General features: G+C 39.1%; 2 protein-coding genes across 8 annotated transcripts in view; one reads left to right on the top strand and one right to left on the bottom strand.

Moving 5' to 3' along the window:
- The window catches only part of SCLT1 (sodium channel and clathrin linker 1), a 43,706-nt gene extending 38,266 nt beyond the window's left edge, over positions 1 to 5,440 (bottom strand). For 2 of the 5 annotated variants that reach the window (XM_065837671.2, XM_071808063.1), the window contains exons 1-2: positions 4,920 to 5,088; positions 2,438 to 2,505 (exon numbers count right to left, since the gene is read on the bottom strand). In XM_065837671.2, the coding sequence (XP_065693743.2) occupies positions 2,438 to 2,505; positions 4,920 to 4,953 (102 nt within the window). In that variant the 5' untranslated portion in view covers positions 4,954 to 5,088. Of the gene's footprint in view, positions 1 to 2,437; positions 2,506 to 4,919; positions 5,089 to 5,137 lie in introns of those variants that run through there. The other 3 variants (XM_071808061.1, XM_071808062.1, XM_071808064.1) reach the window with 3 other exon arrangements.
- Positions 5,441 to 5,526: 86 nt separating this feature from the next.
- Positions 5,527 to 16,549, top strand: C4H4orf33 (chromosome 4 C4orf33 homolog). Of its 3 annotated transcripts, XM_065836973.2 has the most exons (7): positions 5,527 to 5,633; positions 6,169 to 6,203; positions 9,263 to 9,452; positions 11,280 to 11,340; positions 11,533 to 11,584; positions 11,683 to 11,882; positions 13,535 to 16,549. In XM_065836973.2, the coding sequence occupies exons 3-7, from the start codon at positions 9,272 to 9,274 to the stop codon at positions 13,632 to 13,634; spliced, it is 594 nt and encodes a 197-aa protein (XP_065693045.1). In that variant the 5' UTR covers positions 5,527 to 5,633; positions 6,169 to 6,203; positions 9,263 to 9,271; the 3' UTR covers positions 13,635 to 16,549. The 3 variants fall into 3 exon arrangements, with proteins under 3 accessions (XP_065693045.1, XP_065693047.1, XP_071664157.1); XM_065836975.2 differs by lacking the exon at positions 6,169 to 6,203; XM_071808056.1 differs by lacking the exon at positions 6,169 to 6,203 and having other exon boundaries at positions 5,527 to 5,644.
- The last annotated feature ends 9,691 nt before the right edge of the window (positions 16,550 to 26,240 follow it).

Here is a 26,240-nt window from a genome sequence, read left to right as displayed (position 1 = left end):
CCCCTATATATTCTGGGCCCCTCAGCTCAAGGACAGGGAACTGCCGAGAGAGTCCTGCACAGGGCAACAAAGATGATTAACAGAGTGGAGTATCTCCCTTATGAGGAAAGGCTGAGGAAGCTGGGTCTCTTTAGCTTGGAGAAGAGGAGACTGAGGGGTGACCTCATTAATGTTTACAGATATATGAAGGGTGAGTGTCATGAGGATGGAGTCAGGCTCTTCTCGATGACAACCAATGGTAAGACATGGGGTAATGGGTTCAAACTGGAACACAAGAGGTTCCACTTCAATTTGAGAAGAAACTTCTTCTCAGTAAGGGTAACAGAACACTGCAACAGGATGCCAAGGGGGGTTGTGGAATCTCCTTCTCTGGAGACATTCAAAACCTACCTGGACACCTTCCTATGTAACCTGATCTAGGTGTTCCTGCTCTGGCAGGTGAATTGGACTAGATGATCTTTTGAGGTCCTTTCCAATCCCTAACATTCTGTGATTCTGTGAAAAATTAATGGCCTGACACTCACCCTTTACATATTTGTAAACGTGAATGAGGTCACCCCTCAGTCTCCTCTTCTCCAAGCTAAAAAGACCCAGCTCCCTCAGCCTTTCCTCATAAGGGAGATGCTCCACTCCCTTGATTATCTTTGTTGCCCTGTGCTGGACTCTCTCCAGCAGTTCCCTGTCCTTCTTGAACTGAGGGGCCCAGAACTGGACACAATATTCTAGATGTGGTCTCATCAGGGCAGAGTAGAGGGGAAAGAGAACCTCTCTCAACTTACTAACCAACCCCCTTCTAATACACCCCAGGATGCCATTGGCCTTCCTGGCCACAAGGGCACAGTGCTGGCTCATGGTCAACATGCTGTCCACCAGGACTTCCAGGTCCCTTACCCCTACACTGCTCTCCAACAGGTCATTCCCCAACTTATACTGATACCTGGAGTGGTTCTTGCCCAGATGCAAGACTCTACACTTGTCCTCGTGTAATTAAATTTTTCCCCACCCAACTCTCTAGCCTGTCCAGGTCTGGCTGGATGGCAGCACAGCCTTCTGAAGTGTCACCCACTCCTCTCAGTTTGGTGTCATCAGCAAACTTGCTGACAGGGCACTCTATTCCCTCATCCAAATCGTTGATGAATATATTGAATAGTACTGGTCCCAGTACTGATCCTTCAGGAACTCCACTAGATACAGGACTCCAACTAGACTCTGCCCCACCGACCACAACTCTCTGGCTTCTTTCCTTCAGCCAGTTCACAGTTTCCTTCAGTCTACCTCACTACCCAATCATCCAGTCCACACTTCCTCAGTTTAGCTGCAAAGATGCTGTGGGAGACTCTGTCAAATGCTCTACTGAAATCAAGATCGACATGACTGCAGGTAGTTGTACAGTTTTATATGCAACCCAAAGCTGTCGTTTTGTCTGTACTGTTGTTGGAGAATGGCTTAAAAATAAGGGACATGGGTCTGCAGAGCAGTTGTACGAGCAGAGCCTGTTCTGAAGGCCTTAGCACAAGCAGCAGGACCAGGCCGCAGTGGGAACCGCTGACTGTTTCACCAAAATCAGCAAGGACAGTGTGACCTTGGCAGAGTCTCATAAACAGCTTTGGAGAAGCAAGAGCACAAGAATGTAGAATAAGCATAGCTAGTAACTGCAAGTAGGAGGACCATGCAAGTATGACTATTAGAGCTTAAGCCAATTAGCAGGTGACAGGTATGCATAATTATCGTGAACTGTGTAAGTATACGCTGTTCGGGCTAATAAATCGAACTATGCTTTATCACTCATATTGAGTCGACCTGCGTGTTCCTCCGCCGCTCAAATACTGTTATCATATACAATATCCCACATGATCACTTCCAGGTTTATGTTCAAACAACTTTGAGTGCTGGCCCAATTTGATATAATTATCTTTTTTTTTTTTTTTCCCCTAGAGAGGCTCTGATAGAAAGCATAATTGCATGTGAGGGGGAATAATTTCATTTAAAAAAACAATCCTAAGTCTGTGCAAATTCTAAGTTAATTTCCATGTATCTCGGCACCAGCAAAGTGGTGATGCCCCATCTTCCACACAGACTTTCAGAGAGCCATATGGTTCCCAGCTCAAAAAGTTACCTCCACATGAGACCAATCTCTTACAAAAGAGAAATCTAAAAAGTGAAAAAGTCTACTACAGTAGAAATCAAGTATTCTTTCAGGGATATATTCTCCTGAAGATTACCAAGTTTTAAAAATGCATGAAAAGTAACAGAATTGACTGTTAAGGCAGTTTTTTTCTGCTATTGCCTGGAAAAACAACAAGCAACTCTAGAGTTGTGTGATGGACCCAACACAAGGCCAGGCCACACTGCAGCGGGCTGTGCTCTATGTATGCGAATGTTTGTCTCCAGTTTCATAACAAAAATTCTTAATGCTTCCATCCCTGGGTTCACATACCTGCTTAACAGTGGTTCTGAAAATATCATGTATTTCATACTGTCCAAGTGCCACACTGGGCCTCTGATCTGCAAAATACAATATTCGAGAATCACAGCTACAACACGGGCTGTTATCTAGATAAACCTGACAGCAGTCAGAAACAAGTTTAACAGTGTAGCGCTTTGAACGCACACGTTTCATAAAATTCTTCCATTTAGTACAATTATTTTAATGAAAATGGGATGTGAAAAAGTCTACAAAGATGGTGTAATAATAATGAATTCTATTTCTCTAGCATTTGTTCTGTTTTCTTTTAGAAATTTTTAAAAATGAAGTTTCTGCCTAGAAATCCCACAAACACATACATGTTAATGGTCCACAAGGCCTCAATATGACAAATCACATTGTGTGTCCAATTCAGTTAGCTGGATGTGTGACAACTTGTTGTGAACTCAATCCTGCAGTTCTCAACATTCAAAAAATTTGGGCCAAAAGAGCTTCACTGATAAATGGATATAAGCATTGAAGTATACCCAGAACAAACCCAAACAAGAATGAAGAAATGCAGTCTGTCAGTAGATGCTTTCTCTAAAAGAAGCAAAGCATAATGAATAATAAGATTGCATACTGCTGAGTTAGAACATCAGCTAAAGGCACCACTTTTCCTTATTCGTCTGAACTTTGGCTATTGGGATTTCAGAGACTACTTGCACTACAAATGAAAGAACCAGCAGAAGGCTGCAAGGGAGAAATGACAGCTCTTTCTACTGTTTATGGAGTGTTCCTTGTTCTAACAAAAACATAAAAATCTGAGTGACACCTTTGTAACTGGAATGGGTAAAGAGGAAGAAAAAGGAAGTCAGGAAGGTCATGCAAACATGTTGATTTAAAACAACTTTTTGCCTATTTTTCTTGATACACATCCAAGCGGTTCTTTTTGTGGTTCTAATCTCCTAAAAGTGACAACAGAAAAGTTATAGAGAGGATAAATGGAGTAAAATGATATCGAAGGACATGAAAGGCAAAAGTAGCTAACCTCCTCAGGCACAGCAGTCTGCAAACATCAGAGACCACAAGTGCAAAAGGGGTCAAACCTTCAACACCACTTACAGGTGTGCTCACTTGCAACAGTGAATCCCTAAAGACATTCTGATAAAAATTTTATATATTTAGTAGCTTCTCACAAAAATATGTAATTCCTCTATTTCATTATATATTTTTGTGATAAGCTACTAAATACAGCTAAAACTCAATTCATAACTGATAAATGCCAGGGAATAACATTTCATTCTGAAAATCTCCTTTACAGCTACACATTTAACAGGACAAGTATTCATGATACAAAGCAATATTTAGTAGCGCTTAGAGAGCATCTTCATGCGTATTACGCACATTCAGCCTTTTAGAACTTTGACTTCACACTCCTAAAACAAGAGGAACATCAATTCATACATTAGACTCAGAGCAAGTCTCAAATCACTTGGTATACAAGCCAACTTTAAGTTTGTCATTTGGCAGCTTTCAAAACACATGAAGTTTTTAAAAAGAGAGAATTCAACTCCTTGATAGAACAGGCAACTCTTACCACTTTACCATGAATTTAGTCTGAGCTCTAGTTAGAGCCTAATGGTTTATAAATAAGAAGCTGTGCCCAAACAAACTAAATCCATATTAAAATGCAAAACCAATATTTGAAAACACACAATTTGTTCACATCACGGTATAATAAATACTCATGCAAAACTTGATAAAGATATGGGCTTATGAGCTGGTCTTTCACCTTTGGCCACCCAAAGCTGTCATACAAAATCTAGTATCAGTTAAAATGCTGAGGTTCAAGTGATGCATAGGCATAGCACTTCATGGACTATGATGTCGTCCTACTTCCTATTGTGCTATCAAGTTTTCCCACAACACTCATTAGTGACAGCAACATACTCGGGACAACATATCAACTCACTGCCTACAAATTGTGCAGAGCAATTTTTCCCAGTATTTTGCTGATAAGTAATGAAACAGTATTCTGATTCAATCATATTAAGCTTAAAGTTATCAAAATTGTAACAAAGAACACACACTTACAAATACTGGTTTTAGTTCTTAAAGCAAATGTTATGCATAACTGGTAAGGCAGCTTTTTGCCTTTCAGGTATAAGCCAAGCATAGAAGGCACAGTAGTTTCTTAACCAGAAAAAAGAGGTGTTATTTTTGGTTGTTACCTTCGTTATCAGCTTTTAATTATTAGTCCTTTGATGTCGTTATTCACTATAGCAAACACTAAAAGCACTACAGAATATAAATAAATCCTCATTGCTGCAACCACATGCAAAAGGGTTTCTATCCTGTGTAGAAACTGACCCTGAGTCCCAAGAGGCAGCAGCCAGGCCCCGGCTCCTCCGCTCCGTCCTTCCGGCAGCCCCGGGACAACGCCGGGTCCAAGCCGCGCCGTGCCGGGAGCAGCCGGGCAGCCCAGAGAGCCGACCACTCGCATAGACCTCACCTGGTTCTGCCGCACCAGCGAGCTCAGAGGCCATATTTCCAGTGGAGAGCTCCACCGCCGCTCAGAGTTCCGCTCAGGAAAGCCTGAAAAACCCCAGGAAAAGCCTGTGACTTCCAGGCTCGCCGGCGGACACGGAAGGCGAGAGCTACTCGAGAGAGAGAAGTAGGCAGTAACTTCCACGCGCCGGGGACGCCCTTCTCTCGCCCACCGGCTCACACCTCTTTCGGAAAGCAAAGCCGCAGTTGCTGCTCTGGGGAGCGGGGGCAGCAGTCGCAGCCTCGCCTTTCGTAACTGCCGCTTAAGCCAGCGCGGCGACCCCACCACCGCCACCCGACAGTGAAACGGCGACCAACGGCACCCGCGCGCCCCAGAAACGGGCGCTCCGCTCCGCCACGCGCCCCGTAACGGCTAACAGGACAGAAAGCAACCGGCTACCGCTCGGCTCGCGGGCGCCTCAGCTCCTCCCTCCACACCCAGCGCAGCCCGAAACGGCACAGGCGTCACGTGACGGTGGGGCGTGTTGTTCTGAATGTCAATCTTCCGCCCGGCCCCTCCCCCGCCCATATGAGCGCGCGCCAGCCTACAGAAGGGACCCGGCGGGGCGGGCTCGGGGAGCTTGTGTGCGCACGCGCTGGAGCGCTGCGGCCGCGGGAGGATCCGGGAGGGCGAAGCGCAGGCGTTCGGCTCGCCCGGGAGACAGGTTTCCTTGCAGAGGTTGGCTGGAGGTGTGAGAACTCCGTTTTTAAGCTTACCTAAGAAATGTGTGGGTTAATGACAGGCGTTTACGCGTTGAAGTTCTCTTCAGGAAATGCTGCTGCTGGTGTTAGCCTGGAGTAGCCGTGAGGCAGCCGGAACTGGGAGCAGTTTCAAGCCCTGTGGGGGCTCCTGTGTTTAGTAGCGAACTCTGAAGTACAGCAAAAGCTGTTGTGTCTGACACGGTCTCCAAGTACTCCCCTGTCCTCTTGGAGCAGTTAAGAAAAACACCAATAGAATTTCTTCCGCCTTGCTTTTGTCGGTGTTACTGAGGTTGATAGGGTTTGAGTGGAAGACTTAAATCCCTTAGATGAGGAGAGACGTGATGAGGTGATCGGGGCGGCAGCAGCTCTGTCCTTGCTGTGCTGCACATGTGGCTGGGGTCTGGCTGCAGCAGCTCCGTGCAGCCTGGGGCTGAGCAGTGCGGGTCATTTTAAACGGCTGAGGAAGTACTGCCTGCAAAACTACCGCTTTTAGCGTTTGCATCTCTTTACAGGTCATTAACAACTGTCTGAGCTGTAGTGTTAAAAGGTAATTAAAGGTCTACTGTTGCGGTTTTAAATTACTTTTGCACCATTACTATGTGTTGCTATTTTTATTGTAATTGAAAAGCATTCTAGTAACCAGCTTCCCTAAGTCTGTGCAATATAATAAACTCAAGACTTGCATGGCCATTAATTTGAAAAAATCTCAGCTCTGCTGTTCATCAAGTCAAATAAATTGAGCACTGAGTAGACCTCTAATGAAAGCTAGTGGATGTCTTGCAATTTTCCCTATTTCGTGGTTATCTTTAAAATTGCTTGTTCTTACAATTAAGCGTAGTATTTGTTTTCAACAGTACGTCAAAACTTCAATCCGGTTATTTCAGTACATGATAAGCTCTCCCTGCAGGAATTAAGTTTTTCACCAAAAAAAAGACGTCTGTCTTATATAGGTATAAATAGCAAGCTGATAAGTATTTTATCTTCGTTTTTACACACTACAGTTACAGTAGTGTCTAAATTGGTTTAGCAGGTTCTGTTATTTCACTGTTGTGTGGTTTGGTGTTTTTTTTTTTAACTTGGTATGTTGTGACTCTGTTCCTGGGACAACCTTTCAAATCTTGTGCACAAAGAGAAGCTTCACATTCCTTACTTCAGTTGGAAATTATTATAGCTAGTTGTGCAGTTCTGCCTGGATTTTAAGATATTCCTGGGCTACTTTAATTAGAAGGCTATGTTTTTTTAAAACACTGTTGAAATCTGTCAGTATTTTTAATAGGTATTTCAGATATTTACCTTGACCAGTGAGTGCAAAGAGTTAAATATATTAGCACAAACTGGAAATACAATAATAGAAGGAAATATCGACTTCTAAGTCTGTAATGTTATTTTAATAGGGCAGTATAAAATGGGTTCATAACACTTTATTAGCTTTCTTGGATATACCTGTCTACTCTTAAACTTTACTCTTTGAGTAAGTGATCCTGCTTGTGTTACTCTGTCTTGTTTCCTTTCACAGTAAGTGCGTGTAAGGCATATAGAGGTCTGTTTACAGGAATTTTCCTGTTCATTTCAAAAACCACTAGGAAGGGTCTTACCGTCTGTGGTTACTCCATGCTCATGCTACTTAATGTTTGCAGCTTAGAAAATTAAAAGCACAATACTTGTCTGCATTTCCTGTGGATTAAGATTTTCTAGATGACTTTAAGGCTAGATAACCCATTAAATATGTTTTAGCAGCTGTTTGTATTGTGTAAGGGGCTTGTTGTTTAATATATTTTTTTATGTTATTTAAAATATTTGAGGGTGTTGGTTGACAGCCATCTGAATATGAGCTACTGGTGTGCCCAGGTGGCCAAAAAGGCCAACAGCATCCTGGCTTGTATCAGGAATAGTTTGGCCAGCAGGACTAGAGAAGTGATTGTGCCACTGTACTCAGCACTGGTGAGGCCCCACCTTAAATCCTATGTTCAGTTTTGGGCCCCTCATCGTAAGAAAGACATTGAAGTACTGGAGAGAGTGCAGAGGAGGCAATGAAGCTGGTGAGGGGCCTGGAACACAAGTGTGATGAGGAGCAGCTGGGGGAACTGGGGCTGTTCAGCCTGAAGAAAAGGAGGCTGAGGGGAGACCTTATCGCTGTCTACAACTACCTGAAAGGAGGTTGTAGCATGGAGGGTGTTGGTCTCTTCTCCCAAGTAGCAAGTGATAGAATGAGAGGAGATGACCTCAAGTTGCGCCATGGGAGGTTTAGGTTGGATATTGGGAAAAATTTCTTCATGGGAAGGGTTGTCAGACATTGGAACAGGTTGCCCAGGGCAGTGGTGGAGTCACCATCCCTGGAGGTGTTTAAAAGACGCGCAGATGAGGTTCTTAGGACATGGTTTAGTGCTAGAATTAGGTTATGGTTGGATTTGATGATCCTGATGGTCTCTTCCAATCAAAATGATTCTATGTTTCTGTTTAACAAAATGTTATCTTGTAAAAACATCGTTTTGATTTCAAGAGATGTTTTTGACATTTCGTGGCAATCCCTCTAATTAATGATGTGAAATCATCTGCTGGTGTTTGAATATCAAGAATACATTGTTAATGTTGTCAAAACTTTTGATAATATTACTTTTTATATTTTTGTAGGGTGGAATTGGTAATGCTTATGAAATGCCCCTGGAGTGTGACTGGATGAATGTTATCTTATGACTAAATTAGAGTTTTATAGAAACATTGAACTTCTTCTAGATCTGCCTGATACTATTGCAGAATACCCAATTAAAACAATGTTTCCTAAATGCTCTGGGGAACTAGAGGCTGAGGAGCTACCAGTCCTTTTCTTCAGGATAAGATGAAATACTTGGTCTATAATGTGGGTAAAGAAAAAAAAAATTCAAAAGTTACTTACGATTGTAAGTCAAAATTGTGATGATTCTATTATTTATCAATGTAGCTGAATAGGTGATGGACTTGTTCCCCTGGGGAATGTAGAACCTTCTACCTTTTGGGTTTGCCCATTTTTATCTAGCCTGTATTCCTGTTAAAATAAAGTACCCATCTGAGCTTAAGGCTGTTCTTAAGGTTTGTGCGGTTATCTCTAAATAACAGTAGCTGTTGGAGTGCAGTGTGCGCTATTTTTGCTGCTCTGCAAACATCCATGTGTTTAACAAGATGTGCTTGCAGTTTTTAAATCCTTTAGTTTGGCTAAGAGAAGCTTCAGCTAATTGTTTCATCATCTTGCATCTCACATTCATAGAAGGTTTTTCTCAATGTATTTTTGTTATGTTACAAAATCATCTAGGACCATTTAGTGGAGACTGTTTTATCTATTACCTTGATAAATATTTCTGATGGTTTTGGAAGGTGTTTAAGTACATAGCTGAAATGCCTTAAGCTTAGTAAGACTTCAGAGTGATTTGTAACCATGCAGGTTTAAAAACCTATGAAAAGTATTCATGTAACTGTTTATTTAATTGCTTTATAAAGCTAAACTATTTCAGCTCTTCTGTTGCCATGACTGACTGTAAGAAAGTGTGCTTTTTTCCTGGCCAAGCAAATAGTGCAGTTGATGGTGGAATGGAATTAAATCTTCTTTGACAGAAACTTTTGTTGTTTATGTAGTACAAGAAGATGGAATTTAGAATTAAACACACATGGGATGGTTTACCTGTGAGCCATGAGCCGGTGACAATTGGGCTCAAGTCAGACAATGCAGGACTGCTAATGGAAGTTAATGCTCCATTCTTTAATGATCCTCCAGCACCACTTGGAGAGCCAGGGAAACCTTGTAGTAGACTGTGGGACTATGAGGGTAAGTGTAACTGTTCTGTTGCAAATATCTGATCTGTGTCAACACTGGTGTTCCTCTGTAGTTAATATGCCTGGTCTTTATTTAAGGGTCTATAATGTTTGGGATTTTCTTTAAGTAATCTAGTGGTTGTGAGGGCCTGACATCTAATTCAATTCAGTTTATTTAGTCACAGTACTGCTTTTAAAGATCAGATCTGAAATGTGAAAATTTTCCTTTCTCTTATATCCTGAGGTCTTTGGGAAAGAATTTAGTTGTAATCACTGTAAACGCTTAAACAGCTCCTTGACTAACTATAAGCCTCATACTATATTCAGCTGTAAACTACCCCAAACTGTATCAAGAGTGATGCTCTTTTTCTAGGTAGTTGTTTGATTTTCATCACTAACACTCCTAGCTGTGAGGTGAGTGGTTGTTTTACGGTAGTGCAACAATACAAATGACTATGAAAAGAAGCAAATATGTTTTGTCACTCAGTGGCCATAAAGAAATGGACGACAATGAGCTGGATTAGTCTCAAGAATGATGATGCTGACTCTTCCTGATCTTGTCAATAGTATGGGCACTCAAACTTAGTTTATGGCTTACTGTTATAACTTGTGGAATGATAGAGACTTGACATGTTAGAATAACAAAATTATTTTGTTATTCGATGTATAGAAATGCATTTGCACTAGGTAAATAGAAGTGAAATCCTAAAGATAGGTTCTACTTTTGCTTTAAGAAGTAGAGAGCAATACCTAGAACATGTTTACTTCAATTGCTTTTCCAAAGTGTATTTGAGGAATACAGAGATATGAAACACAGAAAGAGCAAGTCATAAAATATGGCTCACAATTGTACCTAAATGGAATGGAGAATATCCTTATAGGAATGCTGTTTTCATTTTGCTTTCCTGTCAATACTGTCACTTTTACTTCTTGCTTTGAATAATGCAAGAATTTAATGCTTCCAACAGCAATCTGCTTACTGATTATTGAACTATTCTGATTAAAGCTATATTAGAACAACATTAGCACCTCTTTGATTTTATTACCTAAAATGTAAAAATAAAGTTAGCAATCATATATAATTATTCTAACTAAAGCTTTTTAATAATGCTATTACTGTGAGAAGCACTGTTATAGTGCTGCTTTGTGTTCCTGAGAGTTGATCCAGCTGTCACACCTTTCAGGTACATGTGGAATACTGATCCCCTGTCCAAAGTACCAGCCATCTACAGAACAGGGAAAAGCCATTTGAGCTAAACACTTTCTTACTGTTTCTGAGATTTAGCAGACTTGGTTATAGACTGTGTGCTCTGCTGTGAGGCATGTTCTTCTTTTCGTCTTTTTTTTTTTTTTTCCTGGTGCTCTGAACCCTCAGGCTACCAGCAAACATAAGACTTCTGCGCTTAAGTGCTCTACCCGGGGTGCCTACTGTGAGTATGATTGACTAGAATTGCTCTGTCTTGGTCAGCTTTGTTCACAGCAGGCATACTAGATGAAATCACTATGTGCTGATGCTTTTCTTACTGCATTGGCAGCTAGTGGTTGTTAATAAACCTGCCGTTTTTCTGCTGCATCAAGATCAGTATTTCCAAAGCTAGAGTTGGTAAAGTGAATAAAATTAGTACAATGCTTTGTAAAGCTCTTTATGGTGATAGGCATTGAAAAAAATTTAAATAGATAGGAAGCTGTCAGTAGCATGTACACAGCTAGACAAACTCTGGCATGGCACAGGCCAAAAATCAAAAGCAAGATTGTTTTAGAGGGGTATGAAGGTGTTTAGGATATTTTAAAATAGTTATTATAAAATACTGATAGGCTGTGTTGTGGGTTTTTTTTTTAGTTGTTGAAGCATTTTTTCTGAGTGACAGAACTGAACAGTATTTAGAAGTTGAACTTTGTCCGTAAGTACAGCACTCTGGCAAAAGTCACAAATGTTAATTTGCATTTCCAGTTCTAATGTTTGTTAGATATATGTATGACGAAGACTGGGTACCAAAGTTGTTGCAATCCGAAGAATGTGAATGTTTGTGACAGAACAGTATGCTAATGATTTGGCATGATTTTAAGAAAATTGTGTTCTGATTTCTTGACAGCCATGGACAACACTTGTTGCTGCTGCTTTCTGGCAAAAGAAGAGTTTGGAAAGTAAGTGATCAAGTACATTCATAAGGTACAGAAAAGATATTTGGTTTTAGGTACCTGTTGCCTGATTGGGAGATAACTCTATTTTCCTTCTTTACCAGGAAGAACTTCCTTTAGAGTTTGAGGTGACCAAAATGAAAACCAAATGGGAGGGTAAAGCTCATCTTCCATGGCACTATTTTCCACCATGCACTAACAAATTCAATGCATTTGCAATTCATGGCTCAGGAGAAGAGAGAAAGTATGAAGCGCTTCATCCTGTGCCTCGACATGAACTACAGGAAGGACAGAAACCAGATTTGTAAGCATGAAATTAGCTTTTTCATAGAATAGGTGCACTATTCTTGAAATACGTAATGCAAGCTAACCTGGTTTCCAGACTAAATGCCAGTAGGATTTTAACTATACTGCTCAGCCCCAGCTCCACTGGCACTGTACTTTGCATAAGGCCTCATAGCAGGTAGCTGTAAGCAGTGCTTGATTGCTGGGTTATCCCCTAGCTGCACAGCAAGTGATACATTCAACACCATTGGCATCTGTTTTATCACCTTCCTCAGCTAAATCATAGGTAGGTTGCTCTATATTTTCCTTGCCTCCAGCACCTTCTGAAATGTTGTTTAGTGTTAATTTCACTAGGTACATTTCCAGTAAATCTCTTTTGCTTCTCCTCTACTGTGATAAACGACCTCACCTATACAGATGGGTCCGTATTATGGAAAAAAATTGAAAAGCAGATTAAACTGAAAAGTATATTAAAAAGATACCCAGTATGAATAGAAAAAACTAGAATATCTTGATCTTTAAATTATGCTTTGAACCTCTTTATTTTCTTTGACTGTGAGGCTGAGATGGTTTGATAAAACCTCTGGACACTTTGTATAAATGAACTAGCTCTAGAGCTCCACCGTAGTTCTTATACAAACTTGTTAATCAACATAAAATGGTGGCCAGGTAAGGTAAATTTTAGATAAGTTACCCTTTTTTGCCTTTCTTTAAGAAAAACTTAACTTTTGGAACTAAAAAATAAATTGTAAGCTATTGCTAATAAGAAATATTCTGTTTAGCTGTGTTCTGTAAGAAATAGATACTTTTTTTTCCTGCAGTAAACTGGAGAATGCCTGTAATATTTTTCAGGAAGGGATTATTTTTATGCTTTCTTCCAAAAAGAACCCTTGACTTTTTCAGACATTGGTAGCAGATGCAATTATGTGAAAGGTTGTTCCTTGCTATGTTCATTCCTCTTAGTTTGTCTTCACTTTTACAAACTACTTTCTAATAAGAGAATTCTACTTAGCTTTTTAAATGGGTAGTGCAGTGTCAGATGTTCTATCTACTGTTTGACAGTTATTTTATGTAAGAACTAGGAATTGGGTGCAGTGTCTTTCTTCTGTTTCTGTATGGTAGCGTAAAGGAGAAACTCTTAGCAAGAACTGATTTCATCATGTTTAAAGGAAATGAGCCTTCTAGCCTTCCAGCAAATATATATTTACTAGCTTTGTTATCCTGTCCTGCCACCCTCCTCTCTGTAAGGAGAAGATATCAGTGGGATACAATTTTTCAATTGCTCAAGAGCTGTAAATTATATTTACTTAATTGGAATATAGGTAACTCATAAAGTAGGACAGTACTGTGCTCTTGCTCTGGCTGCAGTTCCAGGCAACATAAGGTGAAGGAGTTTAAAAGGAGGACACTCTGTTCACTTCACTTTGTGCTGTGTGATACTTGTTCATAGCTGAGGATTTTGCCCTGTTTTCTAGTACAAAATTTTCAGAAAGACAGTAGTGTTTTTATTTATAAACTCAGATTTTGGAAAAAGAACACATGGAATGGCGGTTACATTCCTGCCCAAGAAAACATGAAAATAAAGATTAGTTAAACCTCTTGAGGATACTGCCTTTAATTAAGACACATGCTGAGACTTGTAACATTTTTGTCTATTTCTCCTCTTTGCAGTCATCGCCTGGAATTTTTCGAAGAACTGAACCTGAAAGAACTAATGGGAGAAGACTGGAAGCAGCCTGAATCAGATATATGGAAGTCTCTCTCTAGTTAAATGGGTTGAGATATAAGTTTTTATACAATAGCATTAAGGTTAGATGAAGGTGTGCATAAAAAAACTTGTACATTTTGAGCAGTGTTTGTAAATATCAGATTAGTAAGGCTTTCCTTGACAATGAAAGCATTGATCAATCTTAAACTGTGAAGTATTTAGGCCACTTCATTCTAAATGTATGAAGTAAGCAATGGCTTGTGTTTCAGTTCGTCTGGGTATGGAGTTTTTTCATCTGTACAACAGAGATGAATCTGCTTCTACCAGTGAAGGGGGAAAAAATGTGCTAAATTTATACCTGTGTTTTCATGAGAACTCCAAACTTCACAAGGTCAACATCTGGCTTGGAATATTTTGGCTCCTTGTAGTTGCTGCATTTCTGGTGTATTTTCACTGCTGCTTGCTTGTTTCTTGGCTGTTGAATGAGATCATGTGCACTAAACTCTTTAATTGCTATCAGGAGAAGGAATGCTTCCTCCAGGAACAGAAAATAATATAGCTGTTATGGTATTTTGTGGCACAGTACTTGCATTGCAAGATGCTGGAGGTATAACACTAGCCAACCCCTTTCTGATACCTGAAGTTTTCCTTTGTACAGTGCTGAAGGAGGAACTTATTAGTTCCTGGGAGTTACTTTATTAGCAGACCTCTCCGCTTCACATTTAGTGTGGAACTTCTAGTGATATTTAGATACAGAGGGTAGATTTACAAAAAGCTTTATGCATTCCAGGAAAAGTTTCTGATAATGTTTAGTAAAACTTTTTGATATAGCTGTGTGCCTACAAAAGCTTGTTTGTTATCATAAAGTCATAGAATGGGTTGGAAGGGGCCATAAAGATAATCTAGTTCCAACCCCCCTGCTATGGGCAGGGATGCCTTCCACTAGACCAGGTTGCTCAAAGCCCCATTCAACCTGACCTTGAACACTTCCAGGGATGGGGCATCCACAGCTTCTCTGAGCAACCTGTTCCAGTGCCTCACCACCCTCATGGTGAAGAATTTCTTCCATGATCTTGCCAGGCACGGAGATGAGACTGGTCTGTAGTTCCCCAGGTCTTCCTTTTGAAAGGTCCTTTGGGCTTCTAAGGCCTTGTCATACCACCTTAAGGATTCAGCTCAGACATAATGAGGATTTTGTTTACAGGCCGCCTAACCTTGGGCATACTCTAATTGTATGTGCCTATGTTTCTACATATGGGCATGAATATTTTTAACAATACTGAATACTGTTAGCTGTTAACATCCAATATGTACACTCTTGCAGGATTTGCAAATGTTTTTTTTTATTTTTTAGTCTAGCATACTAAGTGCTGCTTGTTTGTGGCTGCTGACTTGATCCTTTTTAAGTTAACTTAGAAAATGGGAATCTCACCCACTAAACATGTCCTACATCTGAAAAGTGGGTGACATTAAAATCAAACTTTTTTGGTTTAGTTCAGAATGAGGATTCAGACCATGACATGGTCTTCAGTCCTGCATCCAGTTGAACTGTCATCACAGTGTAGAAGCTGGTTGTGTTCTCTAGTTTTGTGAGGAAGATTGTTTTGGGAGTCTGAGAGAATATCAACAAGTCAAAATTGAAGGAGTATATTTCAGAAGTTATGCCATGAGGGTGTGTTTTTTTTTTTCTCATCCTTTTGTGCAGCACTTTCTACTGAACAGTTTAGAATCCTGCAAGATCCTAGAGGGGACTAGTGTTCTTGTAGTCTAACATCGTGCTCAAAGCATAACTGTTGTTGAAACTAGATGAGTTTGCAGAGAGCCTTGTTGAGTTTAGAATAACTCCAAAGATAAAGTTTGAAATGCTCTGGGTAGTCTGTTTCAATACTCAGTTACTTCTGTTACAAAAACTTATGTAATTACGTTTCCTGGCGCTGCAACTTGTGCCCATTGCCTTTTGTCCTTTCTCTGTGCATCTCCGAGAAGAGTGACTTTTTTTCTCTGTATCTACCCATTAGGTGTTTGAAGATAACTGCTAGCTCCTCTTGGGTTTCTTGAAATGTTGTCTTTCTCAGTTTGTCTTTTGTGACTCTCATTAGTAAGCACCTTCCCCTCAGACTGACAACATAAATGTGTAAGCTGGGTTGTAACTCAGAGCAGCAATGCTCCCAGGCCTTTCTTGTTTGTTTAGCTCATAAATGATTCTAAAAATCTTGTGTGTATCTTTAGTTGTCAAAATGTGTGCAAAATTTTGCACAAGACTGCACTTTAAGTCACATTGCTAAAAGGATTTTCTGTTATCTTAGCTTCTATGCAGTAATAATCATAGTCTGGTCATGTTTTCTGTACTGTCTTTAACTTTACATGTAAATTCTGCTTGAGAGTAAAAGAAGGTGGGAATATCTGCCTTTGTGAAGAATATCTTTGTGTGATTAATATCTGTGAAATATAATGTTACTTCAGAGTTTTTGTTTGGCTTTAGAATTCCCTCTTTGTACTTCCAGTTTTATGTATATATATTTTCAAATTTAAGGATATTAGCCTCTTTCAGGTGCAGACTTTGGCATGTCAATACACTGGGCCATCCAATTGTTTTTGCGCTCTTTTAATTAGGCACTATAGATTCCTTGCTATGAAGTGCCATCTGTTGAAAATTGTAAGTATTGTACTTTTAATTGTTTGGCTTTTCTACCTTCAATCTGTGTACAGTTTTCTAAGGAATGTCATCAGTCTGAAATATTGAATAATCCAATAAATGTTGATTAAAATACTTTTTTAGATACATATAAAAGCTGCTTTTGAAATTTCAGTCAAAAATAAAACAAAAACCAAAATATCACTATGTTTTTAGACTTCATTTTAAATGATTTGTTGATAAAGTGCATGCAAATGTTCAGAATGAGTTTATTTTTTTCCACAAAGGTTGTCTTCATGTGATGAATGATGTTTTGTATGTAAGGGACAGTAAATCAAATAATTTATTCAGAGGCTTCATCTTGTATTCATGTGCACTTCAAACTGACTACTTCAGATTTGACTTTGGATGCAAATTATATTAACTTGGAGGTAAATAAATTACTTTCTCTAAATAAGTAATTTAACATAAAATAATTCTCTGCGGTACAAAATGTAATGCTAGATACTTCTGAAAATGGGAATTGCCGTATAGACATTACTTGAGGCATACTGTTCCACAGTGCTGTCAGGTGATTCACATGTGTGTTTCTGAGTTTTAACATTCTGTTTGAACTGTAAATGTTGCCCTTCATCAGAAGGTTTCCATATGGGCTCCTAAAGTGCAGAGCTGAAACCTGTACACTGACTTGTTTCTAAAGATTTAAAGTTAAATTAATCCTGTGGTAGAAACTTACTGCAGGGAGGAGTCTTGACATAGGGCATGCACTAGATGAAAGCACAGTGTCTTGGCTCACAATAGTGAATTCATGGCTCATCACTGGACAGTGCAATACCTGCCAGCATCACAGCTCCCAGGACTTTGCAGGGATGGCATCAGTGTTTGTTGAGATGACAAGCTGGTTCGTAGCTTTCTTGATCTGATCGGCTTTTTAACCAGGTTTCATTTTACACTGGAGTCCAGTTGTAGGCTGTCTCTCCTCAATTGCCTTTTTTTTTTTTATGACATACAAGCTTGAAGGAAAAACAAACTCTGTTCTGCATGAGTTCCATGTAAGTACGTGTTCATTGATTAATTCTGGCCTAGAAGGAACGTGATTTGATATAGTGTAGCTCAATGTGTGTATACACATGCATGCATAGCTAGAGAGGCATTCAGTATTGTGCTGGTTTTGTATGTCAAACTTCTATCAAGAATCTGATACGTACAGATAAATTTTCTAAATTGTCATGTTAGGTATACTTTATGTAGGATATCAATTTGATAAAATGCGGAGCTGCATGATAGAAGGCATAGATCATGCAAGCACTCTAGCCACAAATCCATTTCTCCTTGAGCACTTCTTAGTCATCGCTCTCTTAAAAAAAAAAAAAAACCCAAAAACAAACAAACAAACCAACCTACCACTCTGTCTTATAAGTGTTTTCTGTGGGTAATATTTGGCTTTGTGCCAGTTATACCCTGTGACATATTGGGTCTAAGATGCAGGGCTTTTATTACTTTAGAAATGGGGGAATATGCATTTGGGGTACAGAGCGTTGTTTTGTTTTGTTTTAGGTTTTCAAAGGCTTTAGATAACCGTAAGTATGAAAATGTCAGTGGCGTGCCAATTTTTAATTGTTTTACCATATTTGGCCAGAATTCCCAAGAAAATGGGACTGTTGGGCTAGCTCTGCCTTCTTGCCTTTCTGGCAATGTCATCATCACATTTTCCTTCACTACCACAACAATTTTTAAATTAATTAGCCAATTGCACCTGAGTCAGATGGGAACAGACAGCCTAAAAAGACACTGGATTCTTGCAAAATGTGTGGATGTGAATGGCTGGAGGCAGTTCTTCACTATGGTACCCCAAGCTGAGGAAAAGGAGAGATCATCTCAGCCCTTGTCCTGTTGCTTACATAGAACTCAATACTAACAGGGTTGTTTTTCTATTGTGGCCAGATAATTTGTCATAAACTTTTAATTAGTTCTTAGATACTCCTACAACTGTCCTTCCTATAGCGTAATAGAATTCTCTGTCTTAAATAGCTTATACTATTGTGGTATTTGATTTACTGAGTTTAATGAAACACTGAGCAGTTTCACTGTGGTTCTTTCCCCACCCCCCCCGCCAGTCTTTTCAGTAAATACTTGAGCAGTTGAGGCAGAATGCAGATTTGGGTATTTCCAACGGCTTACTTAAAAGATGATCAGACTGAATAGCCTGCGAAACAAAAATACTGAGCTTCAAAAATGAATAACATACCTGTATAGAGAACTTTGGCTTGTTTCAACAGTTTTGTCATATAAGTGCATTTCTAAGCTCCTTGTGATAGTATGTTTATTACTTGTGAACTTCAACATTAAAACTAGAATTCTACATGATGCAGCCCTCCTTATAACAACAGTGAATCTTTATAGAGTTGGTTGAAAATATCTTAAGACTGCACTCCTCAAGACCACCTTGTGTTTTATGCGTCTTGCCACTAGGTGGAAGAAGAAGGTTATCAAAAGTATGCCTTGGTGCTAACAGCCTAGTTATCCTCAACTATATCATTGATTTCAGAAAAAAAAAATGTTTCATTCAAGCAGATGATAGCTTATTTTTATTTCTTGGGACATCTTTATCAAAAGAAACACTATTCTATGTTGTGTAGCTAGAGCTCTTATGTCGAATTTCGTACAGTAGCATATTGATAAATAATTCAGAGAAGATAAATTCCATGATGTGTCAGTCTGTAATAGAGAAGATAGTGCTGTGATACACAAATGACTTGAATATTCTATTGTGTTTTTCATAAATGCCTTGGAAACTTTCAAAAAAGACTGCATTTAATTCTGAAATAATATTTTCTTTTTAAATATAGCAGAATGTGCGTCCTTCAAGAGTAAGGCTTGAGTGGTGCGAACACTTTGGAGTGAAAAACGGTAGCCTAAGAGGAATGGGGAATTGCTGTTCTTCAACACAAAAATGCAAAAAGAAAGTTTTCTTTAAGGAAAACTTGAGTGTCCACTGGTAGAAGTGTCTTAAATGCAAAAATGGAGCAACTTAGTCTGTCAGGTGTGGAAGGAGATAAAATCTAATGCTGCATGCACTGACCCTGCAGAGCTTGTTTTTTTTTTTTTTTTTTTTTTTTTAATGCAAAAGCTCTGAATGGGAATAAAATTTTCCTAATGTGTTTGTATACTTCTAAATCTGCCAGGTCAGATGCTATCTAGTAAACTGTAACTTCATGATGGATTGTGTAAGTTTTGTTTGCCATGGCTGCCATTGCTGCTGTATTATCTGTTCTAGTTAACTCATTAGAAATGCAAGTCAGTTAATATTTGTACTGCCCAGCAGCACTATGATGATACAGGCCTGATGAATGTGATGTTAAATAACTGTTGCTTGCTGTTCCTTTTTCCCAGGCTGAGGTGTTTTGTGCCTCTGAAAGGCACAGCACAGAATGTTTCTTGTATTTGAAATTCTGACCATGTAAAATGCTTTCAAAATATGAATAGCACAGTGCATAATTTTCTGCACGTAAAATTTAAAAGTAGTCTTTCACGCTGCCAAAACGAATTCTAAAATGGACTTCATTGCATTTAATTATGGTGCATTTATAATAATGTTATTGAAGTTTGATAGTTAATCTGCATGTTTTCTATTGATGATTCCTTCCTTTTGCTTTCAGTGAGTGCTTTAGTTTACTACAGTGTCTCTGAACAGTGCTTCAAGCCTGATTATGGAACCCTTATTTACACTGATTGTATAAGTTGCTATACACATGCTCATACAAATAGTCCTAGTGAGATCAATGCAACAGTTAAAGTGTATGACAGTTATGCCTTTTTCTGTTTACTTGTTCATCTGTTGAAATCAGTATCAGTGTTATCTGGAGAATTAAGTTCCAGAAGCTAGTTCTATGTGATCATACTGCTTGGCATTGCTTGTTTTCTTTACTATGGTTTAAAACAAGGAAAAGCCTTAGCTGCAGTGTCTGCAGGAGGGGTTTAAGTGATGGTTTGGGAGGCACTGTTTGTATCTGTGTTAGCTATGAACATACCAAAATATGTTTGTGATTTATTTTCAGAAATAATGCTATAGAGTACCAGTGAGTATGTGTATAAATACCCTCTGCCAGTTATGTAGTTGTCCTAGTTTTGTCCATCTGCCAGGGTTTATTGTCACCTTGCAGTAAACATTGACAGTAGTTTATTTACAAATACCAAATGTGCAAGAATACATTTGTAAAATAGAACTAAATTGTGTTAAAATAGCCCTGAAAAATTGAAATTACTGTGCCTTCCATGCTGTTTTAAAAGCTACCTAACCATTTAAGTGGCTTTCTTGGAACATGCAACAGATTCTTAAGAATAAAACAAAGGAATTTTTGGACATCACCTTTTTAAATTACAGAACTTCCCCCTCTAGAACCCTTTTTTGCCAGTTTAATCTTGTCTTTCATTTCGTGAATTTGTTCTCTTGAACTCAGTCACTGCAGACAATGAAGTTTATATTATGGTGTCAGTAGTAGCTGTCCTGTCATAAAATTATTCATCTCTTTAATTGTAGGCAATCTAAGTGGTTTACTTGCTTCTTACTGCTGAGTTTGCTTCCATCAGCAAATTGAACATTTTGGAAACTGGTACTTTTCGTCGTGCTTTATAGCTTATACAAGTCATGGTATTTATATTTAATTGTGCCTGGCACTTTAAATAATTAGGTTTTGTCTTAAAGTTGCATATTACTTTCCTAAATGTTAACGGGGTGGTCTGTAACCTCTTATGGCTGGTATCTACTTCAAATCTTTTTTTTTAATGTCGACAAAATACTTTGCTGTTTCAGAGGTAGGTAGTTCATGATATTGGAAGACAAAAATGTGTTCTTGTGCCTTGTTACATTCTTATGTCTTACAGAATTAAATCTTGAGAGGTCCGTATTATTGTGAACAGGAGTCTTTTGTAATCTCTATGAAACAGCTTTTCAGAAACTATTCTGCGTGTCTTCAGAAGAGCTTTTTTTTTTTTGCAGATTTACAGGTGAATTCTCTGAAGATTCTGCTGGAAGTGGGAATACACCACTGGCAGGTAGAATTGCCAGGCTTTAACTTGTTTGATGCTGAGTTGTCTTTTTGCCTCTCAGTGACAAGTTATGTGACAGCGTTTGTGTATTTTTTTAATGAGTGGTTAGGCTAGGTCTGTCCTCAGCCTGGAAAAGAGGTAGTTTGAGCAAATGGTAGAGGGCTACAAATTGCTGTATAGTGTTTGAATGCATGAAACTGGAGAGAAGCTGAATGGGGGTTGATTTATTCTAATGGAAGGATGGACCATCACATGAAGCTGGTTGGTGCCATTCTCAGAGCAGAGAATGGGTGGTACTTTTTGTAACATTGTATTGCCACTGTGTGTTTGAGAAGTTTCTGTGGACTCAGTGGGAGACTGGAAAAGATACCTGGAAGAAAGATAAGTGTGTTTTTTACATATATAAAATCAGGTTTAAGAAATTCCTTTGGCTGAAAATAACTGGAGGTTGGGAGTGTAGTAGGATAAGCATATGCTTTCTGTACTTTCCGTTCTTGCTCTTCCTTTGGCATCTTCTTACAGATACAGGCCCCTGTGCGAGATGGATTCCCAATCTGAAATGCTGCAGTTATTCTTATATCTGGAAACCTGTCCTGGTTTTGTTAAAAAACAAGTTTCTCTTTTAGTGAATTTGCCTGTCAGCTAAAGCCTTCGTATTAGCTGCATTTTCCTGGAGAACCAGATACATGTTTTGGTAAACCTAGCAATGGAATTCAAACTTATTGATAAGCATGGATGCACCCCTTTTGCGAGACGAGCAACAAGAAACAGGTGACCAAGAAACTGACCAACAGAGTATAACATCCCATTCACATGAGTAGTTCATATAAAAGTGGGAGACCACGAGGATCTTATCCCTTTTGCTTATGGCCAACATTAGGAGAGGACCTTGCTAGTCATCCCTGTGAACTGAGGCCTAGTGAGAGACTCCAGCTCCGGTTGGCTGCGGAGTCTGATCCAGGACTTTGGGTGCTGGCTCTGCAGTTGCTGGGACCCAACTGAAGGAATTGTTTTGTTACTCCCTGCAGTTGTTCCTCATTGCTTACAAGTTATACCAGAACTGTGTGTTACAACTGAGGGGCAAAGCGACTGTTGTTGCTGATGTTCCCAAAAATCTCATGCTGAGCCAAGGTAATGAGAAATGGAAGAAGGAAGCTGCCAGAATTCAGGAAATTGGGAAGCACAGTCTTAGCTGTTGTGGGATGAGTGTGAACCATGAGGAGGGGCTGGGAAATGGAGAGTGGGACATGGAGCTATGAAGGAAACATTTTTGTGTAGCTGGACTAGGAAATAAAAGGGGATGGCTGGAGATACATGCTTGAAGAACTAAGGGAAGGTAGGGGAGAGTACAGTTGTCCTGGTAAAAAGTCTAGGAGAGTCAAGCAAAAGAGGAAATGGAAATAGGGCCAGGAAAAACGAAACAAACAAGCCCCGCCCCCCCAACACCAACAAATAAATGAACAAAACCAACTTTTGAATGGCTTATGCCACAGTGTTTTTTCATCCTTTATTATTCTTTGATGGATCTCTTCAATCACTGCTACAGGCTCTTGTGCTTTGAAGGTAATAGATAAAGTGACTCCAGTCTGTGTATCAGAAATCACTGTTCAAACTAGTGTTGTCATGTTTTCCTTGTAATGTTAAATAGATCTGGCTATCTTATTTGAATTTTTAAATTGTGGAAATAAACTGTGTAGAGAGGAAGAGAGTCAGATCTTCCTTTAAGGGACCTCACACTTCAAACACTGTCAAGTCGTGTAGTAGTAGTCTTTGGGTAGGAAATGATGACTATATAATATCTATTCGGATACTGTTGATGAGATGGTCATTAGTTAAGTCTCTGCTATGAAAGATGATTTTGAAAGTTGAACGCAGACCGCTGCTTAGAAGGGGATGGCTTTGTCCAGCCAGTGCTTTTGGCTTGATATCCCTTTTGTGTTCACTGATGAATTTTTCCAGGCATGAGGTGAGTCAGTGTAGACAAAACTCTGGCTATAAAGAAGCAAACAAACCCTTTCCTCACCCTGACCACTGACCACAGGCCCTCTCTGAGAGGGGAAAAAAATAAACACCAAAACACCTTCAGAAAAATCTAAACCAAAATAAACCTCAGTTGAATTAATATTGACATAAAGAAAGGAATGGGGACATGGACATCAGGTCAGGGCAAAAGAGAGAGCTTCTGCTGTTTAAGGTATTGGTAAACATAAGGCACTTGCTTCCTTCAAAGGAAGATGTGGTGGGTTTTTTTTGTTTTTATACTGGAAGTTCCTTCAGATGTGTGTCCATTTTCACATGTTGCATCTCTGTGGTGTCAAGACTTATTGAGATTTAGCATTCAGGATTGGAAAAGCATATATGAGCTAATGAGAAGTGGATTTTTTTTATTTCTGCACCTGTTCAGTAAGTTTTAATAAAGTAGTAAATTGACTGCTTTCCTTCTCAGTTAATCTGTGGATTTGAAGCTTGGGTGAGGCTCTCCAGATCAATTAGCAGGTTTAGGAAATTACATAGGAGGAAGTAATCACATTCTGCATGTGTTAGTATCACAGTGCCAAGACTTTATTTTCATTCTCCTGAGTCTACAATGCCTGAAGTGCTTAAAATCATGATAGCATTGCTTATAAGGTGTGTAATTTATCTGTTAAAATGGGGACAATCACACAGATTACATCTCAAGCGTTGACTGTATTTGGCCAATTTTGTGGTCACTGTTATGTGAGATGCTGAATTCTGCTCTTTGGTTATTAACACCTTCCCCTTCCATGATTCTTAAATGTATTCTGAAAACTCTCTGTAGTTTTCAACAATGTATGTTTGGGGTTTTTTGTGGTGGTGGAGGGGTTTTTTGTGCTTTTTTTGTTTCTCTTTTTTTCTTCCCCCCTCACTACTGAGATCCATTTTTTCTTTCCTGATTAGCAGGACCAGAATAGCCTCCTTAAAGTAGAACTTTGCCCAAAGATATGTGCAACATCTCTCCCTTCTCTGTTTAGCTCATGTATCAATATTTGCAGCTCAAAACATTGTTTTAGCTGTTGCAGCCCTTAAAAAATTTGATTTTAGGCAGAAGAATCATCTGGTCTTAATGAAACATCTCCTGTATTTTTTTCTTCACTTGTGGAAAGATGACTTAATTAAAAAAAGATGGTGCTAATTGACAGATGTAATGATTCTTTTAAACTATTAAATATATTGCCCTTAAAATCAGGCATTCATAGGTACAAATTAATGGCTAGTTTATTAGAACTCCCACTAATTGTCTGGTTTTGTCAGCAGCTGTAATGTAACTAATGATGGTCACAAGGACTGGATTGTTTAAAATAAATCCCAAGCATTATAAAGATGTGGGTTTTTTGTTTATTTTTCTGTAGGCCACATAAAGGGAGCCACCTAGCATTGCTTTCACATTTTCTGGGACTTGTGATCTTTCCTAACTTAGTTGTGATGTTTCCTAAACCGTATCACGCATAGAATTAATTGTGGATGGTTGTATGTTGTTCAGCATCTAATTAGAACATACTAATTACAAGCTGTTTTGTGAAGCCTAGTTTCCAGTGGATTTGTGTTCCGTGTTCCCTGAACCCTTCTATCTGCATTAGGAATCACTGAAGAATTTTAGGTGATGTTAGAAGAGTGATGGTTAAGGAGCTTGTAATTGCTTTCAGCCTCTGAATGAGCTGAGTATCAGTCATCTGTTTCTCACAAATGGAAACAACAGGACATGTTGAGATATTTTTGGTGGAAAGATTAACTGTTTATTTGCTTGCATGCCTATTGTCAGTGTTCAGTAAGGTCTATGAGCTGGGATCTGGTATCTTAGGGGTTTTTTTAAAAGAGAAGATAGTCTGAAGTTTTTCACATTTAAGATCTAATAGTGCTGGTGTTGAAGATTATTTTTCTATCTAATGATTGAAAGCTGGCAGAATCTGAAGTGAGTCTGAAAGGCTGGGTGGTAGGAAACGTCTCACACTGGAAGAGCTGTATTTGTAAGAAATCACCTGATGCCATCTGTTTCCCACTCTGGAAGCTGATTTGTGACTAGCTATGTCAGGCCATAAGTTGCAATGAGTAGTACCATACATAATCGAATGCCTGCTTGGAATCAAGTACTCTTGAGTGCAAGTTTGAAATCTCAAACCAGAAAACTCATACCAAAGTTGGCATTTGGGAGGGGAATATCTTTGGTAGATGATGTTGTAATTTCAAACGTCCATTCCAGCTTTATTAAATCAACTGTGTTGTTCCCAGAAAATGCTGCTGGAATTGCCTTGCTATAATGATTTGCATATTGATTGGTTTTAAAATATGTAAGTATCACTAGTACAAATCAAATTTCAAGTTTAATTCTGAGATTTGCTGAGAAGCATCTGCAAGCTTGTGATTAGCAAGAAGTCCAATCTAATATTCTAGGAATTGCGGATGCTTGCTTTCTGGCAGGATCAGAGCCCTTGATAAATACAGAGCTGTGGTTTTGTGGATGTTGTTGGTTTTTTTTAAATTACTTTTTGTTTGTTTGTTCATTTGTTTTTTAAACAGGCAAGTTATAATACACCAGTCTTTATCATGAACCAAGAATCCTTTGTCATGTAATTTGAACGTATTGCTTGTGTTTTGCAGAGCATGGTTTCTTATAGTTTTGTTTTCTGGGATCCATGTGCCTTTCTCTTCTGCGATGCCTATCTGAAGCAGAAGATGGTTTACTCCTGGAGCTGTGCACATGCTATGGAGGCTGATGGGTAGTCTGGTTGATATGCTGAATATGTGCATCAGCTGATTGACTAGCAGCTGCTTATTGAATGAAATGCAAATGACTGAAAGTTGTACCCCTATTTACTTCATAGGGTCAGTAACCTGAACTCTCTACCTATTCACTGTATTTTTCACCATGATAATTGTAAAAATTTGTTAATGAATCTCCCTCCTCCCCCATTTAGATGAGGTTGCTCCATGGACTCAAAAGTAAAGCCAGATAAATACACAAGCAG

The sequence above is a fragment of the Patagioenas fasciata genome, chromosome 4 (genome assembly GCF_037038585.1).
Source record: "Patagioenas fasciata isolate bPatFas1 chromosome 4, bPatFas1.hap1, whole genome shotgun sequence".
NCBI lineage: Eukaryota > Metazoa > Chordata > Aves > Columbiformes > Columbidae > Patagioenas > Patagioenas fasciata.
Note: the sequence above shows the minus strand (reverse complement) of the source record. Positions and strands in the feature narration are given on the sequence as shown.

Coding starts and splice junctions, on each gene's coding strand:
- C4H4orf33 (XM_065836975.2), top strand. CDS start 9,272: ATGGAATTTAGAATTAAACACACATGGGATGGTTTACCTGTGAGCCAT. Junction 11,341..11,532: donor TTAGAAGTTGAACTTTGTCC/GTAAGTACAGCA, acceptor ATTTCTTGACAG/CCATGGACAACACTTGTTGC. Junction 11,883..13,534: donor GAAGGACAGAAACCAGATTT/GTAAGCATGAAA, acceptor TCCTCTTTGCAG/TCATCGCCTGGAATTTTTCG.